Source organism: Lagenorhynchus albirostris, chromosome 6 (genome assembly GCF_949774975.1).
Source record: "Lagenorhynchus albirostris chromosome 6, mLagAlb1.1, whole genome shotgun sequence".
Lineage (NCBI taxonomy): Eukaryota > Metazoa > Chordata > Mammalia > Artiodactyla > Delphinidae > Lagenorhynchus > Lagenorhynchus albirostris.
This window is the reverse complement of record NC_083100.1, coordinates 9,842,177-9,869,538: the sequence shown is the minus strand read 5'-3', so window position 1 is coordinate 9,869,538 and position 27,362 is coordinate 9,842,177. Positions and strand designations below refer to the sequence as shown.

At 40.6% G+C, this 27,362-nt stretch overlaps 1 protein-coding gene across 1 annotated transcript in view; it reads right to left on the bottom strand.

Moving 5' to 3' along the window:
* DNER (delta/notch like EGF repeat containing) overlaps positions 1-27,362 on the bottom strand; it is a 322,779-nt gene that overhangs the window by 16,646 nt on the left and 278,771 nt on the right. Inside the window, exons 10-11 of the mRNA XM_060151911.1 lie at positions 18,294-18,407; positions 3,277-3,408 (exon numbers count right to left, since the gene is read on the bottom strand). Of these exons, the coding sequence (XP_060007894.1) occupies positions 3,277-3,408; positions 18,294-18,407 (246 nt within the window). The remainder of the gene's footprint in view (positions 1-3,276; positions 3,409-18,293; positions 18,408-27,362) is intronic.

Below are 27,362 nucleotides of genomic sequence, written 5' to 3'. Positions count from 1 at the left end.
GTCCCCTGCATCGGCAGGCGGACTCTGAACCACTGCGCCACCAGGGAAGCCCCAAATGTTACAATTTTTAAGAACAAATGGGAGTCATGGCACACTGCTGATAAGGTGCTATGGTAGGCCAAATAATGGTCTCCCAAAGACAAACACATACTATTCCCCAGAATCTCTGATTATGCTACCTTACACGGCAAAAGGAACTCTGCAGATGCGATTAAGCTGACGGTCTTGAGATGGATAGGTTATCCTAAATTACCTTCATGGGCCCAAGGTAATCACAGGAGTCCTTATAAGTGCAAGAGGGATATGAGAGATCTGGAGAAGGAAATGTGACAACGGAAGCAGGAGTCAGAGAGACGTGATTGTGGCTTTGAAGATGGAGGAAGGGGCCACGAGCCAAGGAAGGTAGGCAGCCTCTAGAAGCTGGAGAAGGCAAAGAAGAAGGTTCTTTAGAAACTCCAGAAGGAAGACAGTCATGTTATGTTTCAAGCCATGAAATCTGTGGTAATTCGTTGCAGCCGCAGTAGGAAACAAATACAGGTGGTCAGGGAAGGCATCTGAGAAGGTGACGTTCAAGCTGAGACCTAAAAGCTGAGAAGGAGACAGCTGTGCTAAGATCGCAAGGAAGAGAGCTCCAGGCATGGGGAACAGCACAGGCAAAGGCCCTGATGGCAGGAATGAATGGGACCTGCTCAAAGAAGGGAAAGGAAGACAATGTGACTAACGTGTAGTGAACAAGAAAGGAGGGCAGGTGAATGGCCTCAGGAAGCAGAGGTCAGGCTGGTGGGAAGCCCCATCACTGCCTTTGACAACTCGGAGCCTGCCACGCTATGGAGCTGCATGGGCCACGGTTCTCCCTCTTCTCTGCTTCATCTGAGCTTTCCTGTTGAGACTTACCAACCTGACCTTGTGTCATTCAGGCACCCTTCTCTTGGTTTCTAGCCACTTCAAAAGATCACAGATGTTCAGGGTTAGAAAGAAACCTCAGAGACCATAGGTCCCATGGCTCATACAGGACAGGAGACCTCTTATATCTTCTCTGCCCACTGACAGTCCAAACCCTGCTTCCATTTCTGCTTTGAATCCATTCCATTGATTCAGACCCATTTCTCTTGGCACTGGCCACCAGCTCCACCTGTGTGTTATCGCAAATCTTATATGCTTATTCTCCATTCTTATGCTCAGGTCAAGGATGGAAGCATCCAACATGGGGACCCAGTAGAGCCTAATCTGTGATGACATTTATTCTGACACCTTTGGCTGAATGGAGGGGTGCAAATGAGATCATCAAACGGCAAGTGCTACTCTGGGCGAACAGAGAACCCAGGTGTGTGCTGAAATGTGTGATGGGTCCCATCACACCCAGCTGCTCAGAGTGGCCTGTGCCCTCTGACAAGTGCCAAAGGCTAGTGTTTGCCAGGAGTAGCTCATAGCATAAGGGCTACAGTGGCGCAGAAGGAAACAGAAGCAGCAGCTAACACTTATTTAGTGCCTACTGCATAGCACAGATCTGCACAAATTTGCCTCCGTTAAGCCTCACAGCAACTTTTCTATCACCATTTTACAAGTGAGGAAGACAAGGCTGAGGTCCATTTGTCCATGACGGAGCTAGACCACGAAGCCAACTTTTGTCCTTATTATTCCATCCTTGTATATCTTTTGCCTATCTTATCCATCACCAGAAGGAAGCAAAGCTAGATTTTTTTATAGTTATAAGATTTTACTTCAAAACTTCTTAAGGGCATCCTTTGTGTTCCTGACTTCTTCACACCGAGGATTTTAAAATTATACATAGATATTCCTCTGCCCCAAGGCGTGAAACTTGTCATTTCACAGAATTATCAAATTTTATAACGAAAACTGGTCCTATTTTATGGAGAAGTACACTGAGACTCAGCACACCTAAATGCAGCCGCACCATAAGTGCCACAGCCAGGGCGAGAACCGAGGTCCTGTTGGCCCAAATCTGGGATCCTTCCCACCAACTGATCTCACCAGACTGGGCTTAACATCCTATACCTACTTTAGTCTTAACATCCTGCATCAGTTCACAGCCCTGAGCATCTGTACCACCGGAATCCCTTTCCTTCCCTTTCTTCAACAATAGAGTGTTTCAGTTGGTCCTAAAACCTTTCTGTATAGGGGTATTAGGAAAGGACGAGCGGGAGACCTAAAAGGAATTACTCTCTTCCTCTCTCAAGTCCTGAGCCAAGATGAAAGACAAAGAGTGAGCAGACAGGAGCCCAAACACCACCTTCATTACTGGTCAAGTTGATGCTGAAGAATATGGTCCATATTTGTGGGTAAGAAGGTTTCCTGTTACTGGCCATGTCCCACTTGAGACACACACCAAGAATTAGACAAGCCCGTGCAGTCATAGGCGGCGCTGGACCACCAGTGAGGGGCCTGTTCTTGAAACATGCACAGCGTGGAGGAGTAGAGGCAGCAGACAGGCCAGCCCAAGACGCAGACAGACAGGGCTGTGTATACTGAGCTGTCTCCTTCCAAACTCACACAGCAGATGAGCTGTCTTTGCCTGATGAAGAGTAAGAGAGTGGGCGAGAGGGCCCAGGAGGGAGATTTGATGACACAGCCAAACCCAACGACCCTGACTAATTTAAATGGGAAGAAAACACACTTCAACGCTGAGCTTTTAGCGATTTACAAAACAATGAAAACCCAATTCCAGGGCAGTTCTCATTTTCACCTCAGTCCTAGCAGATACATGATTTTAATATATAAAATCCTGATCCTGACATTGTCAAACTTCTGTGAGTCCATCTGTAGAGAACACCTCGCTCTAAGCAGCTCAAAGTATTTTTCAGAGTTTCTTTCATGCGCTCATCCTCACGGAACTTTTCTCCAGGCAATTGATGGAACCTAATACGTTTGAAGACACTTGAAGACAAAAAATGCAAAGTGAATTTACATTCTGTGTGGGTTTTTTTAATGCTTTCAACACAAAGACTCTCTTTTCTGATGCGATTCTAATGCTTCTCTGCTAAGCACATTTTTGGCTGTCTTAGCAGCCGCGAACTCTGGATGACATCTGCACATTCTCATCCTGGTGGAAAGGCTGGATTCAGACTCAGGAAGGAGGGAAGCAGCATAACACAGTGAGCCAAGGTCCTCAACTGGGATCCGGGAGGCACGGCGGGGCTCAGGGTACCCCTTGGGCCTCACTGCCTCACCTGTGAGTGCTGTGGGGCTGGCGTATCCTCTTCTCATTGAATGAAAATGTAACGGTAAGTCACAGAGGCTGAGCGGCAGGATACTCACGGATTTCGCAGTTTGCTCCCACCCAGCCACGTGGGCAGTGGCATGTATAACCATTGGGCTGGTCCAGGCAGGTACCGGCGTGATGGCAGGGGTTACTGTCACATTCATTGATGTCGATGTCACACTCTTCACCTAAGGAGATGAAGAAAAGCGGCAGTGAGCCAGGCTAGCTGCCCCAGCGGCTCTGTCCCCCGTCACTTCTCCAGCTCAGCAAAGATCTAAGGCTGGGGTCATGATCTCCTGCAATGCAGCCCAACTGGCTGTTTGTATAAAGTACAGAACTCTCCCAGAATTCCAGACAAGGGATACTTTACTTAAGTAAAGCTTAAAAAAGAAAAAGAAATGGCACCGGTAAAAAGAATCTCCTTTAATCTTTTGAATTCATTATCTGAAGCTGATTCCCATATCTGAATAAACCTTTTGAAGTCTATCGGAAAAACAAACTTGGGCTCCTGATTTTACTAAAGAAATATATTTTGTTTTGGATTTAGTCAGCTGAATCTTATTTGTTTTTCTGAAACTCCGGAAAGCCAAAGAACTCACAGTTTATGGTTCTTTTCTTTTTGTAGCCAAGTGTTTGATTGTGTAAGCCTGGGCATTTGACTGTTTTCTGGATAGTTCTAGGTCACAGACGTGTGCCTAGCCTGAGTCAATTATGAAAATGTACTCCTCTTTCCAAATCCCTGGAAATGCTTCTGGGAGGGATTGAAATGCTGAGGGAGAACATCAGGGCCCCCTAAGGAATGACAGTTGTGATGTCTGGGGTGAGTCCAGTCCTGAAATAATCTCCCCTGGGAAATGGTCCCCGAGGGAAGCTCACATCTGCTCCAGTCCATCCGTCCTTTCCCCATAATGAAAACCGTGACCTGGGGCTCCTGACGCTGCTACACCCAACATTTGGGGGCATCCTTGATCCCCTCAGAGAAAGCCTAGTTTAAACTAACAAACCAGAACATGGGCTGATATCACTGTGGTCCAAAGACCAACTTACAAGAAATAGCTTGTTAGTAGAAGTTACACAAACAAAGCCATCTTTGTGTGATTTTAAAGCGTGTGTATGAGTCAATACAAAACGGGTACACCTCTTAAAGATATCACATCGAAGCTGAAGAAAGGATACTTCAAATTGAGGCAATCTTTCTTAAAAGTGTGAAAATGAGAAAAAGAAAACTTTAAATATACCTCCATTTGCTTAGATAAATGTAAAAAGTGATATATATATATATATATATTTAAAATTCCTAGCATTGCTATAGTCATCGACTAAAACAAAAGAGCAAAATCAAATACTCTGTCCATTTTCAAAGGCAATATTTCAGTGTACACTTGGGTAATTACTTCCAGGCTTACTTAATTAGTATTAAAGAGCTTTTCTGTCTGCCATTGGTTTACCTCGTGTTTATAAACCCACCATATGTCACTCACAGACCATTTTCGAGGCATAATCTCAAACTAAAATGGTTCACGTCTGTTTCACTTCACACTTTTTTCATACCTGGCAGCGGACTGTTTTATTTTTAAAGTAAAATCTGTCAAATAAAACATTTACTACGTCTAGGTCCTACGAGATTGCTTATAATTCAGTAGTGTCTAAGCGAATTTGTTTCCTGCAATAAATATAGTCATTTCTATCAATACGAAAGACATGGAATTGATTGCCTCTAACTAACCTCTTTCAAAGGTTTTCTGTCTATTAATGGGGCAATCACTCTGACTGGAAAAGGGCATAGACTAAACTATTACAAATGGCATTACATGGTAGACTAGTTGAAGAGACATATAAACAGGAACGTGCTGAGAAGCAATAAAAGGATGAAATCAAAGGCCTTGACAAATAAACACATCAGTACTGCTTTCCATCCATTTAAGAAGACAAGCTTAATTGAGGTATTTACTAAACAATAGCTTTCTTTTCCTGGCAATCTGAATACTGCAAATTCTGAAATAAGATGCTCTGTTACCTTTTCAGCAATAGCTACAGAAATGGTCTGACTTCTCCCTACTTCTATAGCCTAGCAAAACTCAAAAGCCCCAGCCTGCTTCAGAAGTTTAATGTCAGTGTCAAACCCTTTTAATTCCCAAAATTTTGGGCAGTTCTAGAGCTGTCAGTCCAGCCCACCCAGTCCTGCTCTGGTCCAGAGCTTCCCTAAGGAGGTAAATGCCAAGTTCAAGTTCAGAGCAGCCCTAATACATGTTTTGGCTCTTAGACCTCTAAGTGGCTCTAATATAGTTGAGAGAAGCCTAAGATCCTCAGATTTATCTCTTCTTGGGACTCACTGGATTGGAAGGACTTGGTAGGAATAGAGAATGGCAGGAGAAAATACGATGAACTTTTTCTGTAGACATTCATCAAATATCTAAGACCCAGGAACCAAAGAACCATGGCCCAGAGAGAGTCCCAAACCTATCCCAGTCTGGCTTTCATCACCACAGTGTTCTTAGAGCTATACTTGGGATTCAATGACATTAGTTTATGATAAAACTCCATGCCAGTCAGAAGCCCAAATAGCTAGCAGCTATTTCCACAGCATATGTGCCCTGGAGGAACCGTGGAGCAATGCACAGTTCACAGATACCTTTAGATTGACTCTGTTGGCCCATTTTACAAACTAACGTGCCTACACTTCTGTCTGAATCAGTTACCCCCAACTGGCTTGCAGCTGAGGACTTCACGGTGTCACATGCTGGTGATAAGCATATGGGGTGATTCCGATGATGGGGCCACCCAAGGAAATTTCCAACCAGACGACTTCCAAGGAGGATTGCTCTTCTCTGCCTCACAGTGCTCATGCACTTTGCAAGGTAACTGAAGATTTATTAAGAATTATAGAGACTAATTTTGGTTTCATTTATGCTTCCCTGTATTAGGAGTATTATGTTCTTACATACATTTCAACACCTCACCATTCCATCTCCAAGCAATATGCATTCTAGTTAATTTTAGTAGAAGAGTTCTTAGTACATTATATCACCTTTCTCCACTCATAAACACTTAATATAGTAAATAATAAAAAGTACTTAATAATACTTAATACTTAATAAATCTTTATGCTTTTGCTGGCTTAAGCCAGATGACTTTTTCGTTGAGTTGCTTACTTTTTTATTTGAGTGGGGAAAATCAGTTACTTTTGAATCACCGTTGTGCTTGAATAACATTTGTAAAGAGAATACAAAATGAAATTTCTACTTGACTAAGGCTGGAAATCAAAGTCTGAACTTTAAATCTTTTCCTATTGCTTTTCAATCTACTACTTTCTAAGAGGCAATCTGTATAGTAGGTATCAGCTTTGGTAGTATTTATGCAAATTTACAAGTGTACGGTTTAATTCGGTATGCTTTCCTCAGATAAATTAAAATGAAAAAGATAAGTCAGAAGTCTCTGCTGTCAGTATATCCTTGGGTTAACAGAGCCCACACCAAATGATATCAATGAAAATCATTATAATCATAATACCTAGTATTAAATCTAAGCCTATTATGTGCCACGCACTGGAATGGGTACTGTAAGTATAACTCCTTCATACTTCACAAGCATTTTATTCTAGATGAAATGAATCTAATGACTTACTTGGAAGTTCTGCCACAATGGAGCAGCTGGAAACTGTCTTGCCCTCCCACTGTAAATAATTACACATGTGGACAAAATATATATTAAAAAAAACACTTTAAGACATTAGACAACAGGCAGTGCATGGCTGTGATTGCTAAGAGGAGACAAACGAACAGCTGAGTACCATAACCACTCTGGCATTCTAAATTCTGAACCAATTTAGAACACAACAGTTTCACTGAAATGTGGGGAGTAACTGGAATTTGTGGAGGCTGAGGTAGCTGTAATTTGTAGGAGAGACCACTACAGAAGGTAGAGCCACTCAAAAAAGGAGCATCAGAGATACGATGCATCCCTGAGTTTGTTGCTGAATACTGTGTATGAGGAAGTTAGAACGCCACAGGCATGGCAAACAAGAGGAAAGATGAACAGTTCCCAAAGCTCACAGAGGACTGGGAAGTATTCAAACTCTCACAGGTTGGAATGCAGACGTTTCATTGGCCACCCAGTGCATTATGGGAGGAAAAGGTCACACCTCAGTAGTAGGACATAACTATCCCTAAAGGCTACTAGAGACTCCAAAATACAAAAACAAACCTTGAAAGGATCAATCAGGTCAGCAAGTAACTTACCTACCTGCCACAGAAAAGGTCAGCACTTTTAAAAGATATCCAATTGCTCAACAACTTAACTCACAATGACCAGCATTCAAAAAAAAAATATCAGACGTACAAAAAAAAAGCAAGAACATGGGACCTATAACCAGAAGGAAAATCAGTCAAAAGACAGAGGTCCAGAAATAACAGATGATGGTGAGTAAACAAGACATTTGTTCAAAAGGTGAAGGAAAACATGGGGAAAATGAGGATAAAAATGGAAGATATTAAAAAAAAACCAAATGGAATTTCTAGATGCGAAAAATTCAATATTGTCAAAGATAATATTAAAAGAGAGAGAGAGAAAGAAAGAAAACTACAGACGGATATCCCTCATGAATACAGACACAAAAACTCTGAACAAAATATTAGAGGACAGGATTCGGCAATATACAAAAAGAATTATACACTATGACCAAGTGGGTTTTATTCCAGAAAGGGAAGATTAATTCAATATTTGAAAATTGATCAATATAATCCATCATAATAATATGTTAAAGAAGAAAAATCATATACTGGTATCAATCGACGCAGAAAAAGCACCTGGCAAAATTCAACACCCATTCATAACTAAAGCTATCAGCAAGCAAGGAATAGAGAGTAACTTCCTCAATTTGATTAAAAAAAAATCTAAAAATCCCTATAGCTAACATTATACTTAATGGTGAAAGACTGAATGCTTTTCCCCTACGATTGGGAACAAAGCAAGGATGTCTGCTATCACCACTCTTACCCAAACTAGTGAGGAGTTCTAGCCAGCGTAATAAGACAATAAAAGGAAATAAAATTTATACATATCAGAAAGGAAGAAATAAAACTGTCCCTAATTTCAGAAGACATACCTACCTATGCATAAAATCACAAGGAATCTACCCCTCAGAATCCTAAAACTAGTAAGTTCATCAAAGTCAGAGGATACAAGATAAACATACAAAAATCAGTTGTATATCTACACACTAGCATTGAACATGTGCACACCAAACTGCAATTCTATTTATAATCACTCAAAAAGAGAGAAATATTTAGTTGTACATAGGAGTTACATGCTGAAAACTAGAAAATGCTGATGAAGAAATCAAAGATCTAAATAAATGGAGTGTCATACTGTGTTCATGGACTGGAAGACTCCAAATAGTAAAGATATCAATTCTTCCCAAATTAATATACAGGTTTAATACAATTCTTATTAATACCTCATCAAAATCTTTTGTAAATATGACAAGATTATTCTAAAATTTATATGAAAACGCAAAGACACTAGTATAGATGAAACAGTGTTGAAAGAAAAAGAGTAATTGGGAAGAATCATTCTGCCTGATTTCAATGGTTATTACATAACTGCAGCAATCAAGACTGAGTAGTACTGACAGAGGAACAGATACATAGATCAATGAAAAACAATACAGAATCCAACCAGACCCACACAAATATGGCCAACTGATTGCTGACAAAGGTTTAAATGCAATTCAATGAAGGAAAGATAGCCTTTTCAACAAATGGTGCTTGAGAAACTGTACTTCTATAGGAAAAACAAAAACAAAACCCCTCTAGTTGGAAGGTCCCAGGAAAGAAAGCAGACTGTGAGCCAAAGCAATCTTGAGAAAGAAAAACAGAGCTGGAAGAATCAGGCTCCCTGACTTCAGACTATATTATAAAGCTACAGTCATCAAGACAGAATGGTACTGGCACAAAAACAGAAGATAAACTCATGCACCTATGGTCAACTTATCTATGACAAAGGAGGCAAGGATATACAATGGAGAAAAGCCAGTCTCTTCAATAAGTGGTGCTGGGAAGACTGGACAGCTACATGTTAAAGAATGAAATTAGAACACTCCTTAACACCATACAGAAAAATAAACTCAAAATGGATTAAACACCTAAATGTAAGACCAGACACTATAAAACTCTTAGAGGAAAACACAGGCAGAGGACTCTATGACATAAATCACAGCAGATCCTTTTTGACCCACCTGCTAGAGAAATGGAAATAAAAATAAACAAATGGGACCTAACGAAACTTAAAAGCTTTTGCACAGCAAAGGAAACCATAAACAAGATGAAAAGACAAACCTCACAATGGGAGAAAATATTTGCAAACAAAGCAACTGGCAAAGGATTAATCTCCAAAATATACAAGCAGCTCATGCAGCTCAATATCTAAAAAACAATCAACCCAATCCAAAAATGGGTGGGAGACCTAAATAGACATTTCTCCAAAGAAGACATACAGATTGCCAGCAAACACATGAAAAAATGTTCAACATCACTAATCATTAGAGAAATGCAAATCAAAACCACAATGAGGTATCACCTCACACCAGTCAGAATGGTCATCATCAAAAAATCTAAATGCTGGAGAGGGTGGGGAGAAAAGGGAACCCTCCTGCACCATTGGTGGGAATGTAAATTGATACAGCCACTATGGAGAACAGTATGGAGGTTCCTTAGAAAACTAAAAACAGAACTATCATATGAGCCAGCAATCCCGCTACTGGGCATATACCTTGAGAAAACCATAATTCAAAAAGATACATGTACCACAATGTTCATTGCAGCACTATTTACAATAGCCAGGACATGGAAGCAACCTAAGTGTCCATCGACAGATGAATGGATAAAGAAGATGTGGCACATATATACAATGGAATATTACTCAGCCATAAAAAGGAACGAAACTGAGTTATTTGTAATGAAGTGGATGGACCTAGAGCCTGTCATACAGAGTGAAGTAAGTCAGAAAGAGAAAAACAAATACCGTATGCTAACGCATATACAAGGAATCTAAAACAACGGTACTGATGAACCTAGTCACAGGGCAGGAATAAAGACGCAGAGGTAGAGAACGGACTTGAGGACACAGAGGGGGAAGGGGAAGCTGGGACAAAGTGAGAGAGTATCATTGACATATATAACCTACCAAATGTAAAATGGATGGCTAGTGGGAAGCTTGCATAGCACAGGGAGATCAGCTCGGTGATTTGAGATGACCTAGGGGGGTGGGATAGGGAGGGTGGGAGGGAGGCTCAAGAGGGAGGGGATATGGGGATATATGTGTACATATAGCTGATCAACTTTGTTGTACATCAGGAACTAACACAACAGTGTAAAGCAATTATACTCCAATAAAGATGTAAAATAAAAGAAAAAATGAATGCAGACTGTGAAAAAGTAATCTAACAGTACTTACAAATGTATGAAACAACCTCACTGCAGGGTTGGGGGCAGTGCTGACTTAAGTGACTTTGGAACGAGTAGAGTTGGTAGGACTGAAGGCAGAAGGATGTGTACACCAGCACTGTAGTCTAGTTTATAAAGTTGCTTCCCATAAGGATACAAGTTATGAATTCTGATACTGCTCTACATGTATATAGGAATTAAGCAAGTAAGTAAAAGGATGTTGGATGGTAGGAGCCAAGAATCTTGTTGTTGGTGTGGGAATTTACAGATAAACAGGAGAGAAGGCTGGAATGATACATGTAATAATGAAACAGAGTTGGAGAAATTAGTATAAATTCATGTTTAGCTTTATTTAGATATAGATGGTGACATATGGCAATATTTATAGACACATGGGTTAGTATACACACACATTCCCTTGCTATGTCAGCTGAGAGGATCTAGAAGCAACGACATCCCAGGAACAACGAGCATAGCTAGTGCCCAGATCTTGGTTTCCAGTATCATTCTCCAATAAAAAGAACCAAGGCTCCTTGAAGAGATGGTTGATTCAAGACTGGAGCAGGAAATATACAAGATAAGACTGGAGCTTCTTGCAGTGCCGGAAAGCATGTAAGTGTTCATACACACACACACACACACACACACTCTCCACCAACAACAATGGGGTATGTCAAAGGGACACAGAAAACCAAATGAAAGAACTCCCAGTGTCCAAATCTGGAACATTTTGTGCCACAAAATAAATAAAAATATGTTGGATTATAACTCAAAGTATAAAATAAATATCCACAAGTCCACAGTGATATAAATAAATGAGCAACTAAATAAATAAATGAGGGACAACAGACAAATCTCTCCTACAGAAGAATTTCACATAGTTTACGTAGCTACCCTACCCTCAAAGAGGGAAAGAGTAACTCCCGATTCCTTAAGTGTGGTCCACACATAGTAACCTTCTTTCAAAGAGTAAAGTATGCAAAGAGGGGAAAAGAGTAACATTATAGGGGAAAAACTTGACAAACGCTTCCTCAGGTGATTAAAGTCAACATCAATGGTCAGAAATCATACTTGATAGTATGTAGCCTCGATATGATGGGGTACGATTAGAAAATGGACAAAGGACATGAAGAGACGTTTCGCCAAAGAGGATGTACAGATGTCGAATAATCACATGAAAAGACGTCCAATATCATTTATAATTAGGGAAATTCAAATCAAAACCACAAGATATCATTAAACACATTATCAAAATGGCTAAAATTAAAAATGAAGGCAACACAAAATGCTGGCAAGGATAGAGAGAAACTGGATCACTGTACATTGTTGATGGGAAGGGAAAATGGTTAAGCCACTCTGGGAACATTGCGGCATAGTTTGGAAAACTAAACATCAACTACCATATGACCCAGCATTTGAACTCCTGGGCAACTGTTCCAGAAAAAATAAAAACGTATATTCACACAAAAACCTGTAAATGAAGGTTTACAGCAGCTTTCTTCATAATAGCTCGAAATTGGAAAGAACCCAGATTTCTTTCAACAGGGGGATAGTTAAACAAACTGTGGTATATTCATATCATGGAACGCAGCTCTGCAATAAAAAGGAAGAAACTTGATACACATAATGATCTGGATGAATCTCCAGAGAATTATGCTAAGTGAAAAAAAAAACACAAAAGGTTACATGCTATATGATTCCATTTATAAAACATTCTTGGAATACCAAAATTATAAAGATGCAGAACAGATTAGTGGTTTCCAGGGATTAAGAGGAAAGCTTCCTGTGGTGGAGGAGAAATGGGTGTGGCTATAAAAGGGAAGCATGAGGAATCCTTGTGATGAAAATGTTCTGCATCTTGACTGTATCAATGTTAGTATCCTGGGTGTGATATCGTACTATAGTTGTACAGCGTGTTACCATTGGGGGTAAGTGGTTAAACGGTACACTGGAGCCCCCTGTGTGACTTCTTAAGATGGCTTATGAAGTTTGAAGTTTCAATTATCTCAAAATAAAAAGTTTGATTTTGAAAAAACAGCCAAAGGAAGAAAAAGACATATACACAGTCAATAGTTTCCTTAAAAATGTGCTAATGAATTCCATTAGCTAGGATGTTAGGATAACTGGATACTCATATGGGGAAAAAAGTAAACTTCCATCCTTAAGTCACACCATACACACAAAAAAATTAACTCAAAACCTAAACCTAAAAGCAAAATCTATTTTAAAAAATGCTAGAAGAAAACATTGGATAAAGTGTCATCATCATAAGGTAGGCAAAGAAAGAACAAACTAAAAAAGAAAAAAATTGATAAATCAGACATCACCAAAAATAAGAGCACTTGCTCCCCACAAAAATACCATTAAGAATGCATGGATGTCCTGCTGGGGAAAAAAAAAAAAAAGAATGAATGGATGAGCAAAATGTTTATCTGACAAAGGATTTATATCTAGAATATGTAAATAATTCTTACACCTCAGTAATATGACAAAAATCCAATTTTTTAAAAAAAGGGGCAGAAGATTTGAAAAGATCCTTCTCAAGGTAAGACATATGAATGGTCAATAATTACATGAAAGATGCTCAACATCAAAGAAATGCAAATTAAAAATCTCAGTGAGAATAAAACATTGATGGCATTTGCCCATGAAAATGAGCTGGAAATTGTAGAACACTCTCTTGTGAACTAAAAGACAAATATTGAAAAGTAGTTGAGTTAGAAAACAGAGGGGAAATATAACATTATTTGACTTTTAATAATGCATATAGACTTTCTGCTATGGTGAGAGAGCAATGGGTCACTGATGTCCCGTTTGGACTACTGTTCTAGTGGCCATGGCAACGGGCCTGAAAGAACTTCGGGCTTCCCTGTTGGAGTACAGTAATCTCCAGCCTGTGATTTCAGGTAGAAACAAAGCAAGTCCTGGAGAATTCATGTTGCGTGAGGGCATCCTTTCTTTCCCTCTACTAGTCCTGCCTGAGCCAAGTAATTCTAGGTGGCAGAATTACAAAGCCTCAGAGACAAGAGTGGACACAAAATAAGTTAAAAACTGAGAAATGGACAGGATGCAGGCCAGGTCTTAAGGAGACAGCTGTGTGGAAGGCCCGCAGGGGTTGAAGAGAGGGAACCTCTCTGGGTCCAGATGACCGGAGGGAGTGTATTTTCAAGGAGAAGCCTAAATTCAACAAGGAAGGGCAGAGCTCCCCACATACCTCCTCCCAGAGTTAGTCTGCTGGCCTGAGAGTGAAGTGTCTTGAGCCAACTGAAAAAGCCAGTCTCAAAAGGTAAATGTGACACTGGATGGCGTGTCTAATTAGATAACAATGAGTTGCATACTTTGCTCCACTCAGTCAAATTAGGGAGCTTTTGAGCACTTAATAGTTGGCCAAGAGTAAATTTTGCTAAACCTCAGTTGTAATGAAAGAGGATTTAGTTCCAAGGTAGCGACTCAAAGAGCAGAGGCACCATGATTCCTTACATGATGACAGCTAACTTTTCATCAGTCCCTCCCCTGGAATGCTAGTTCTCAGAATAGGTTCTTTTTTAAGGGAAAAAAAAAAAGTTATATGATCAAATATATTTGGAAATAAACAAAGGCAAACAAGATTCTTGACTGTTAAGTGCCTCTAATACGTGGGCCTTCTTTAGGAACCTCCACATGGCAGGTACCAAGTCCCCAATTTTGGGGGGCACAGACATTTTTTCCATGGAGTATCTCATCTGATCAGTGTTCTGTAAAACACATTAATAGTGCAACTCTTCTAACAACTTTAGGAAATAGTCTGTGGTCCCCTGCAGTTTGAAAATTAACAGGGCTGACTAGAGACAGGCTTTTGTTGTTGTCAAAGCCCAGTTAGAGTGACGTTTGAACCTACTTCAACTGGAAGAGTCCTACCGCACCCTGCGATCAGGGTAAGGACCCTGAACAAAAGCCTAGGGGTAGACTTTCCAACTACAGCCTGTGTATGGGGGGCAGGGGAGGCACAGGGGATTGCGAGGCAGGAGGTCCGGGGCAAGAACCTCACTGAGAAGAGCCTGACATGGGTATCCAGGGTGCCCAGGAAAAGCCTGGAAAAACCAGATGGGGTCAGACCTCCCAGGTCTTGATGATCAGGTTAAGGGCTTTGCTTTTCTTCTTAAAGACAATGAAATGCCAGTAGGTGATTTTAAGTAGGGAGAGACAAGATTAGATTTTAATTTAAAAGGTCTCTTCAGTGTGGCAAATGTTTAGGGGTGAAGGGGAAAGGGTGTGGGGACACCTTGCACTAGGGCAGGTGGAGGTGCAGGCAGCCTGGTGTTGGCTCTAGGAAGAAGTGAGAGGATCTAGAGGTTTCTAGGACTTGGTGGTTGGATGCAGGTAAGGAGGAAGAAGAGGAGGCATCAAAATGATTCCTCAGTTTCCATCCAGAACAGCTCAGGTGGTAGTAATATCATTTAATGAGCTGGAAAATATTTAAAGAAAGAAAGGAGAAGAAAATATATGAGTCTGAGGTGTCTCTGAGGGACATCCAAAAGTGAATGCTGAGTAGGCAGTTGGAGATTTGCTAAATATTCTAGAGAAAAGATTGTATTTTATCTCCCATAAGATGCCAGGATACATTTCAAATGTATTAAATATTTGCATGGCCAAAATTAACTCACACATAATTAGAAAAATATGAGTATATTTATAAAATCTTGATACCTAGGGTCTTTCTAGCATGAAACAAGAAATCAAAAGAAAATATTAAGATGTAATCGTATATAGCTAGTGGGAAGCAGCCGCATAGCACAGGGAGATCAGCTCGGTGCTTTGTGACCACCTAGAGGGGTGGGACAGGGAGGGTGGAAGGGAGACGCAAGACGGAGGGGATATGGGGATATGTGTATACATATAGCTGATTCACTTTGTTATACAGCAGAAACTAACACAACATTGTAAAGCAATTATACTCCAATAAAGATGTTAAAAAAAAATGAGATTTGCATTTCTTACTTCAGTGGTTTGGCTAAAGACCATTTTCTTTCCTGTTAAAGGGAATGCATACGTGCAAAATAAAATTAAAATATGATATATAGAATAAAATACTTTATATACATTTAAAAGACAAATGACATTGGAAAAATATTTGCACCCTATTCAGGGCTGAATAGAAATAGGCATTGGGTATTTTCAAAGACCAGGTAGAGTAATGCTTGAACCTAGTTCAGTTGGAAGAGTCCTATGTAATCAAATGTAATATACTTAACATACAGGACGATTTCAAATCAAGAATAAAGATTAACGTGAACGATCTGGTAGAAAAGCAAGCCAAGGATAGGAATAGGGAGTTCAAGAAGAAACACAAATGACTATAAATATATTTTAAAAGTATTTAATCTCACTAGGAATCAAAGACTTACAAATTAAAACAACACAAATAGCATATAAAGCCACTAGAATGACGATTCTCAGTATGTGTGTGAGAACAAGGAAATAAAAGCTCCTTTGCACTCTGGGTAGGAGTGAATACTGGTGCAAGGTATTTTCTTGGAGAGCAATATGGAAATAAGTAGGAATTCTCCTGGACCCTGGGATTCCATTCCTAAGAAATTAGCTCAAAGAAATACTCATACAAGTTCACAAAGATGTACATGCAAGAACATTCATTGCAATGTTGTTTATAATAGGAAAAAGTTCCCAACTCCCCAAAGGTTGAATTGAGGATGGGTTAAAAAAATCCTGGTGTATCATGTAACGCAGCAGTCCCCAACCTTTTTGGCACCAGGGACCGGTTTCGTGGAAGACAATTTTTCCATAGCCTGGGGGGATGGGAGGGGACGGGGTGGGGGGGGGTGAAGCGGGGGTGGGGCGGTGGAGGGGGTGGTGATTCAGGCAATGAGGAAAGGCAGACGAAGCTTCGCTTGCTTGATCGCCGTCCCGGGGGTTGGGGACCCCTGATGTAATGGATGACAGGACAGCCAGTAAAAATGATAAAACAGAAGTATAAAACAGAAGTACCTTAATGTGAAAACACGTTTATGAGATACATATATTTTTAAATGAAAAGTAGATTACAATATAGTATGAACAGTATGATTCCTTTTATGTTCAAATATATGCATTTACACTATACACTATGTATTATACACACACAGACCTTCAGGAAAATCCCTGGATATATGTATCAAAATGTCAACAATGGTTGTCTCCTAGTTGTGCATTTTTAAGTGGTGGACTTTTTTTCTATAGCACTATATTTTCTCATTTTTCTTCCATGCTTTTCATTATTTGTGGGATATAAACATCTGGGGGAAAAAACCCGGATGCTTCCCCAATATTATTTTTGCACCCATCGATGAGTATACATGTCTGTGTGTGTTTATAAACCAGTCAGAAAAACAAAACCATCTGCAAATCATTTTCTGGAGTAAGCCCACTTCTAAGTCCCAGGAAAAGACGAAAGGAAAACACAGGATGTGACACAGCTAAATAGAAGAAACATCAGAGGTTGCTTCTCCCACATCTTGACTGTTGGCATCTTCCCCAGAAGCACAAATAAGGCTCCCTAGGGAGGGACTGGGAGTCCAGGCTCTGTGAAATTCTCCAGGGCTAGGGAGGTGGCCACCAGGCCTTAGTGGGGAGAGGTGAGCACGCAAGGTGCTCTCCAGCCAATGATAACACGTTTTCCAGAAACTTCAGTGCCCACCTTCTTCTATCAGCACTTTATATGTCAACCTTCCCCAACTTGTAAACCAGAGTGACCCTGCTGCTTTTGCTGGTTGAGCAAGTGCTGAAAACAGAGACGTGACCTACGCTCTGCATCTCCGGACTCCTGCGTTTGGCTGGCGAAGCCAAGGATGGAACCTCCTCTCCCCAAGTGGTTCATGATATCTTTTGAGAATCTGATGAAAATTTGAGAGCCTCCTCTCAGCATATACACATATATCCAACACTTCACATCTGTTTTCAGGGTTCACAAACTCGCTGAAACCCTTGAGGGGTGACTTCGAAGGAGCCCTTATTAAGCTGGATCCCTTAGTCCAGAAGCGACCACTCAGAGGGTGCCACTGTGGTTCCTCTGGAACCCAGCCCTGTCCTCCCTCGCTGCTTTGCCATCAGCAGCTTTCTTCCCCCATCCACTCTCCCTCCCCACACCTGTACCGGCCTCACCTTCACTAATAATTCAACCGTGAACTAAGAGTAGCTCCCCCTGCTGTCCCACCGCTGCCACTACCACCTCTCCGTTATTCGAATTCCAGACACTGCTGTATCTTTCAATAAAAGTAAACGTGGTCGCGTAATGCAATTTCTATAGAAGACACATCTGATCCTTCCTTTCTCCTTCCTGCTTCCATTAGCACTGACACTTTTTCAGGTGTTAGTGTAATGGCTCATTTTTCATGTTTCAAAGCTGCCAGGTCTGCAAACGTATGGTAAGGGCAGTCTCAGCAGGTCTCCGAACCAAATGCTGATTTCAGAAGAGCCTTGCTTAATGACAACACAGTAGATTGTTTTAAAACGGTTCTTCATCCAAGCAATGCCTACTTACATTTTGCAATTCATATTTTGCAATAATGTATGCATAGACGTTTCTGGGTTTTTTTTTAACAGCTGCCATCTCAGGGATTTTGCGGTAAATCTGAAAACTCAGTTCCTGGCTCACTTGCCTGTAAACCCGGGTGCGCAGACACATGTGCCATTGAGGCCTTCACTGTCACAGGTGCCTCCGTTCAGACAGCTGATGTTAGCACAGGGGTCCTTGTAGGATTCACAGTGGATTCCTGCAGAGAAACAGATGCAGAAGGGGTGACTCATTAAGGGGTCTCCAGCTCCCATGGCCTTTAAAAGGAAAGTGTTGGAAAAGCCTTGAACAGTGTGGAGGCTGATTCCCAGAGGGGTGTGTGTGCACATGTGTACGTATTCACACGCCCACCTTTGACTTTAGGTTGTTGTAAAAACACACCTTAGGAGAAAATAACAGATTGAGTACCGGCTCGTAGGTCCCACCATGAAGTCTTTTACGTACTTTCTCTGACCACACGCCCCAAAGCCTGGGCAACAGAATGTTAAAACTTTGAAAGATAAAATTTATCAGTGATAAATGCTCTCTAAGTCTCCAAAAGAAACAGAACATAGCCAGACAGTCTACATAAAGTGTCAATATAATTGATAAACAGTATCCTGAAGGTAAAGATTTGGAGTCAGATACTTAGACGAGCCCCAGTCATACTTTGGAAAATTGCAGAGGAGAGAAGGAAGTGTTTGTCCTTAGACCTCATTCCCAAAGACCAACCGGTTCACCACAGGCGAAACGTAACATCTTGTGCACATACTGCATTCCAGACCCTTGTGCTGTGCTTTACGTGTAATGGGATCCTCAGACCAGCACCATGAAACAAGGATCCAAATGCAAGGTCACCAGGCTGGCGGGGACGGAGCTGGGACCTGATGATGCTGGCAACTTGAACGTGAGTCTGTGCTCGCTGAGTAGTTCCCCTGAGACGGAGCTCCGCCGTGGAAATATACAACATTCTACGGAACTCAGTGCCCATTCAAACAAAATGGAGGCCCTGAAAAAAATCTTTATAGCAAATACAGTTCCCATTGGTGTAAAAAAAAAATAGTCTACGTGTGCATGTATGTATGCCAGTGCTTGAAGTTGGACTGAGAGGAGAATGAATTACTTTGAATGTCACTTTGTGCATTTCTATATTGTTGCAATTTTTCACAATGAGTATATAGTATTTTATCATTTTATTTAAAAAAAAAACTTTAAAAATCCAACACCATTCGCAAGGTAGAATTTCTGGTGTTGTTTCACTGGAGTGCCAGATGGATGAATAGACTAATCTCTCTCTCTCGACCCCCTACCATTTGGAGAGGAAGATAAATTACATTCTATGTAAGAATGTATATAACGATATACTCACCCTTCCCAACAGCCTCAAGAAAAAATAAGCATAAGGCAAATAACAACAGGATGGTATTACTTAATTTCCTTACTTCCCTCATATCTGTACAAAGGCCTGCCACACCCAGTGACTCACATCGTTTTGTCACTGAAATTATTTTTGCTGAGATTTTTTTTCTCTCCTTTCCTTTTCAGTTGTCAGTGTCTTAAGAAGGAAGGTTCAAGAATGAGGGGGAGAAATACAAGAGAAAAAGGAAACAGAACTACCCACTTGTAGTCACATTAATGATTTATTTGAGCCCGGTAAAGCATTTTAGAATGGATGGTTTTTCATTTCTTTTTATCCTTTGCCCTCATAGCCAGCCTATGAACAATAATAGTCTACCAGATATTTTTCTAAAGTGTCTTTCAGATCTCTGCCTGACATTTCTCCCTGAAACCACCACCCCAAGCCCACTGCCTCACGCCAGGTGGGAGACGCTCCCGGCCCCAAGCCATCTCCTGGCTCCCTCTCTGCCTCCAGTGACGTGATGGAACCTCCCTGACGCATCGTCCTTAACAAACCCAGGACTCATGGTAATATTCAAGGTCAAACTAATTTAAAGATTAAAGCATAAAACTGGTAATTGTTCTTCACTTGAGTGTGTACGGCCTCTGCACCCAGAAGTCTCCATTTCCATTTTCCCACTGATTCCCAAATAGCACAGGCTGAATTGAAAGAATAAAATGCAAAAGAGCCTTTTCTGCTTCAAAATGTTCATCAGAAGACAAGGGTTCACATATTCAGAATTTCCCAGGAGGCTGATCAATGGGAACCACGTGACAAAAAAGGCTTTCAATTGTAATGGGAAATACAGCCACAGATCAAGGTTCAGAGAGGTCTGAAACCTGAAAGATATTTCCATTAGACCTAAAATAAAAGCAATCAAGGATAATCTTTCCCGGTTTCTACAAATACATTTGCCAGTCTAACCTTATAATAGTCGTATAACTAATACATTAGCACACAAATGACCACATTCTTCAAATAGGGCTGAAAAGCACATTCTAGGCTAGATATTTAAGCACCTTAACATTAAAAGCCTTCAATAAGATAGATTTGATGAAAATGTCCAAGATAATAAGCAATTTCAATCTTTTGGGTGGGTTTTCTGGGCAATGACTTTATCCTTTGTTATTTCTCTTTTTCAAAAGATAAGATATTCAGTCACCTGAAGGTCATTGAGAGTTTTCTGGCAGCAAGATGGGACAGAAGCTAATCTTCATGGCAACACGATGACTACAAAGCAAGATGGTCTTAAAGGTCCCCTGAGAGCACTTTGCTGACTCCTGTTTCTAGCCTCTAAGCCTCGCTAAGCCCTGTGTAAGAAATATTTGTCATGCTGCTCAGGTCACTGATCAGAACTGAACAGCTATGAGCTAGAAATCTTAAATGCAGAGCAGGGACAGTCATGAATACCCCTGAGATGTCCAGGATATGTCCCCTCCAACTCCCCTCCTAAGGCCTCCCGGGCTCCCCTTGTCTGCACCCCCAGGGCCCCTAGGCCCTTGCACAACACTGAGTATTGGGCATCCCATGTCCTCCGACCATAACACCAGACTTCGCCCTCTCTCCCAAGCTGGTCTTCCCCCGGCACATTCTCGATGCCAAAGCCCAAACTCATGGAAAGCTGAAGTTGACTCTCCCAAGAGAGAACTCCATTCTTCTGCCACTGTGTATTGAGAGCACAGGAAGATTCCATTGTTACAGAATTTATGGTCTTAAATCAAAACTTATCTGTCCTCCTGCCTGATCCCCCCAACATCTCTGAGGTCCTTCTGAGCAGAGGCCATATCTTACCTCGCAAAAGAAATTACGGCTATACCACCAGAATCCTGTCCTTTCAGGAGGGGCGAAAGCCTGTGTACTTTGGCCAACACACAGGTAGGATTGCTAGAGGAGTGAGAAGCCATTCCAAATCTGCCTCAAAAATACTCTATTTTGTCAGGGAAAATCAGGTCCACACTTCAAACTAAGCCTGTGGAATGACATATGCATCACCCGTTGGCAAGGGATGGAGCACACACGATTACGAAACTTGTGTTTAGTCTCAAGCAAAAATAAACTGTAATTCAGTCAAAACTAATAAAAATTCATACTGTTCATATTAAGGGATAGAGAGGAAACCTTTCTGAAAAGATCTTTATTCCAACAGGGCTCTTTATAACGTTAACTTTAGAATTAAAATGAGCAAAAATTCAAAGAGTCATGCTCCAATTATAAATCTCTGGTGTCATCACAATTCAGTCGTGGTTAATATTTTGAAAACGGAAAAATCTTTATTTATCTCCAATAAAATTAAGCCAGGTAAAGAAAATTAACTTGAAGTATCCTTTGAACTTCCTATTCACTTGAAGACATCATCTTTTTTTTTTTTCACTTAAATATTTTAGTTTTATTGTGACAGATACCTTATATACAGAAGCATGCACAAAACACTGGAGTTTACTTGAAAGAATAGTAATAAAATAAGTACCTGTGTAGCCACCATCCAGGATAAAAAGTAAAACATTTCTCCCCCTGTGCCTTTTCCCAAAGGGAAAAGGCCCACGGGTAACAATCATCCCGACCTTTGAACAATCACTTCTTTGCTTTTCCTTTATACTCTTACCACCTTTGAATATATCTCTACATGATATAATGTTTAGTTTTGTCTGTTCTCAAATTTAATATAAATGGAATCATGCTGTTTGTGTTCCTCTATAATTTGCTTCTTTTGTTCAACATTACATCTTTAAGATTCTTCATTGTTGATGGGTGTAATTTCAGTTCATTAATTTCTACTGCTGTATAATATTTATCTACTCTTTTTATTTTATTTCTTTACATTTTATACAGCAGGTTCTTATTAGTTAACCATTTTATACACATCAGTGTATACATGTCAATCCCAATCGCCCAATTCATCACACCACCACCCCCACCCCCCCGCTGCTTTCCCCCCTTGGAGTCCATACATTTGTTCTTTACATCTGTGTCTCTATTTCTGCCTTGCAAACCAGTTCACCTGTGCCATTTTTCTAGATTCCACACATATGCGTTAATATATGATATTTGTTTTCTCTTTCTGACTTACTTCACTCTGTATGACAGTCTCTAGATCCATCCACATCTCTACAGATGACCCAATTTCATTTCTTTTCATGGCTGAGTAATATTCCACTGTATATATGTGCCACATCTTCTTTATCCATTCATCTGTCGACCAGCATTTAGGTTGCTTCCGTGAGTTGGCTATTGTAAATAGTGCTGCAATGAACACTGGGGTGCATGTGTCTTTTTGAATTATGGTTTTCTCTGGGTATATGCCCAGTAGTGGGATCGCTGGGTCATGTGGTAATTCTATTTTTTGTTTTTTAAGGAACCTCCATACTGTTCTCCATAGTGGCTGTATCAATTTACATTCCCACCAACAGTGCAAGAGGGTTCCCTTTTCTCCACACTCTCTCCAGCATTAACTGTTTGTAGATTTTTTGGTGATGGCCATTCTGACCGGTGTGAGGTGATACCTCATTGTAGTTTTGATTTGCATTTCTCTAATGATTAGTGATGTTGAGCATCCTTTCATGTGTTGGTTGGCAATCTGTATATCTTCTTCAGAGAAATGTCTATTTAGGTCTTCTGCCCATTTTTGGATTGGGCTCTTTGATTTTTTATATTGAGCTGCATGGGCTGCTTGTAAATTTTGGAGATTAGTCCTTTGTCAGTTGCTTCATTTGCAAATATTTTCTCCCATTGTGAGGGTTGTCTTTCCATGTTGTTTATGTTTTCCTTTGCTTTGCAAAAGCTTTTAAGTTTCATTAGGTCCCATGTGTTTATTTTTGTTATTATTTCCATTTCTCTAGGACGCTGGTCTAACTCCATACACAAAAATAAACTCAAAATGGATTAAAGACCTAAATGTAAGGTCAGACACTATAACACTCTTAGAGGAAAACATAGGAAGAACACTCTATGACATAAATCACAGCAAGATCCGTTCTGTAATTGATTTCTAATCTCACAGCATTGTGATCAGAAAAGATGCTTGATATGATTTCAATTTTCTAAAATTTACCGAGGCTTGATTTGTGACCCAAGATGTGATCTATTCTGAAGAATTCTGTGTGCACTTGAGAAGAAAGTGTAACCTGCTGTTTTTGGATGGAATGTCCTATAAATATCAATTAAATCTATCTGGTCTATTGTGTCATTTAAAGCTTGTGTTTCTTTATTAATTTTCTGTCCGTATGATCTGTCCATTTGTGTAAATGAGGTGTTAAAGTCCCCCACTATTACTGTGTTACTGTTAATTTCCTCTTTTATAGCTGTCAGCAGTTGCCTTATGTATTGAGGTGCTGCTCCTATGTTGGGTGCATATACATATATAATTGTTATATCTTCTTGGATTGATCCCTTGATCATTATGTAGTATCCTTCCTTGTCTCTTATAACATTCTTTATCTTAAAGTCTATTTTATCTGATATGAGTATTGCTACTCCAACTTTCTTTTGATTTCCATTTGCATGGAATATCTTTTTCCATCCCCTCACTTTCAGTCTGTATGTGTCCCTAGGTCTGAAGTGGGTCTCTTGTAGACAGCATATAGTTGGGTCTTGTTTGTATAGCCATTCAGTGAGCCTGTGTCTTTTGGTTGGAGCACTTAATCCATTCATATTAAAGGTAATTATCGATACGTATGCTCCTATTACCATTTTCTTAATTGTTATGGGTTTGTTTTTGTAGGTCCTTTTCTTCTCTTGTGTTTCCCACTTAGAGAAGTTCCTTTAGCATTTGTTGTAGAGCTGGTTTGGTGTTGCTGAATTCTCTTAGCTTTTGCTTGTCTGTAAAGCTTTTGATTTCTCCATTGTCTGAATGAGATCCTTGCCGGGTAGAGTAATCTTGGTTGTAGGTTCTTCCCTTTCATCACTTTAAATATATCGTGCCACTCCCTTCTGGCTTGTAGAGTTTCTGCTGAGAAATCAGCTGTTAACCTTATGGGAGTTCCCTTGTATGTTGTCATTTTTCCCTTGCTGCTTTCAATAATTTTTCCTTGTCTTTAATTTTTGTGAATTTGATTACTATGTGTCTTGGTGTGTTTCTCCTTGGGTTTATCCTGCCTGGGACTCTGCACTTCCTGGACTTGGGTGGTTATTTCCCTTCCCATGTTAGGGAAGTTTTCGACTATAATCTCTTTTTCTCAGGCCCTTTCTCAGGCCCTTTCTCTCTTTTCCTTCTGGGACCCCTATAAGGCAAATGTTTGTGCGTTTAATATTGTCCCAGAGGTCTCTTAGTCTGTCTTCATTTCTTTTCATTCTTCTCTTTTTATTCTGTTCCATAGCAGTGAACTCCACCATTCTGTCTTCCAGGTCACTTAATCGGTCTTCTGCCTCAGTTATTCTGCTATTGATTCCTTCTAGTGTATTTTTCATTTCAGTTATTGTATTGTTCATCTCTGTTTGTTCTTTAATTCTTTTAGTTGTTTGTTTTTTAATTCTTCTAGGTCTTTGTTAAACATTTCTTGCATCTTCTCGATCTTTGCCTCCATTCTGTTTCCGAGGTCCTGGATCATCTTCGTTACCATTATTCTGAATCCTTTCTCTGGAAGGTTGCCTATCTCCACTTCATTTAGTTGTTTTTCTTGGGTTTTATCTTGTTCCTTCATCTGGTACATAGTCCCCTGCCTTTTCATTTTGTCTATCTTTCTGTGAATGTGGTTTTCATTCCACAGGCTGCCAGATTGTAGTTCTTCTTGCCTCTGCTGTCTGCCTTCTGGTGGATGAGGCTATCTAAGAGGCTTATGCAAGCTTCCTGATGGGAGGGACTGGTGGTGGGTAGAGCTGGGTGTTGCTCTGGTGGGCAGAGCTCAGTAAAACTGTAATCCACTTGTCTGCTAATGGGTGGGGCTGAGTTGCCTCCCTGTTGGTTGGTTGGCGTGAGGTGACCCAGCACTGGAGGCTACAGGCTCTTTGGTGGGGCTAATGGTTGACTCTGGGAGGGACCATACTAAGTAGTACTTCCCAGAACTTCTGATGCCAGTGTCCTTGTCCCCACGGTGAGCCACAGCCACCACCTGCCTCTGCAGGAGACCCTCCAACACTAGCAGGTAGGTCTGGTTCAGTCTCTCCTGGGGTCACTGCTCCTTCCCCTGGGTCCCGATGTGCATACTACTTTGTGTGTGCCCTCCAGGAGTGGAGTCTCTGTTTTCCCCAGTCCTGTTGAAATCCTACAGTCAAATCCCGCTAGCCTTCAGACTCTGATTCTCTAGGAATTCCTCCTCCTGTTGCCGGACCCCCAGGTTGGGAAGCCTGACGTGGGGCTCAGAATCTTCACTCCAGTGGGTGGACTTCTGTGGTATAAGTGTTCTCAAGTTTGTGAGCCACCCACCCAGCAGTTACGGGATTTGATTTTACTGTGATTGCGCCCCTCCTACCATCTCATTGTGGCTTCTCCTTTGTCTTTGAATGTGGGGTATCTTTTTGGTGAGTTCCAGTGTCTTCTTGTCAATGACTGTTCAGCAGTTAGTTGTGATTCCAGTGCTCTCACAGGAAGGAGTGAGCGCACGTCTTTCTACTCCACCATCTTCAACCAATCTGGACATCATCTTATTTTATTCAAACTGATTCCTTCCATGAAAAGTTTTCCAGTATTTCAACCTCACAGAGCTCAACTTTTTCTAAGCTGTTTCAGATGTTACAATTGAGATCTCGACCTTCACTTCATTATTCCTTGTGTTTGCCAGTCTCAGTCCACTCTTCTGCTTAAATAATAGTCTGATAAAGGAAAAGTCCTGACTTATCCATTTTTCTATCAATCACAATACTTGAGAAGGGACAGGTACAGAAAATACCCAGAAATTCTTGTCCACTGGTTATACAGAGGAAATAATTCTAACCAACAAAGAAAGAGTTCACATCCTTTCAATCATAAATTTCTGTAGACTTTAAAAATAAACAATTCAGTACAATGTGATCGAACTCATAACCCAATGATCTTATTTCTGAGACTCTATCCCCCCAAAATCCAGAAAGGATGAAAATTATATGAATAAAGATGTTCATTCCAGAATTATTTACAGTAGCTTCACTTCAGATATAGCAAGGGAATGGATAAATATTACCCCATGGGAACATCACATCGCCATTTAAAATAGAACTAATAAAACTTGCTAACAATTTCTAAATCAAACATAAATAATCGTAAGTCTGAGAAGGGTAATACCAACTTTTAGGTATAATCGATTATAACTGTAAAAACACAGATATTAAAAAGGATGGAAATAATACAGATGATGATTGCTCTTATGTTCTGCTGTAAAGCTATGAGTTATGAAATTTTCTCAGTTTTCTAAATTGTTATCATTGTTGCTACATTATTTTCCTAATTAAAAATTGAAGTATTTTCTTTCTAACTACTGTCACCAAAAATTCCAAATGAGTATAGTCTTGACCATTAAATTTGTTCTGCTATAAATAATAATTCAACACAATGTTGGGCTGTAACTTGACTTTTTGGCACTATAATGTGATGAACACTAACTGAAGTCTTGAAAGTCTCATTGTGAATTAGCTCTGGACTAGTTTTGTTTTTTTTTTTTTTTTTTTTTTTTTTTTTTGCGGTACGCGGGCCTCTCACTGTTGTGGCCTCTCCCGCTGCGGAGCACAGGCTCCGGACGCACAGGCTCAGCAGCCATGATGGCTCACGGGCCCAGCCGCTCCGCGGCATGTGGGATCTTCCCGGACCGGGGCACGAACCCGTGTCCCCTGCATCGGCAGGCGGACTCTCAACTACTGCGCCACCAGGGA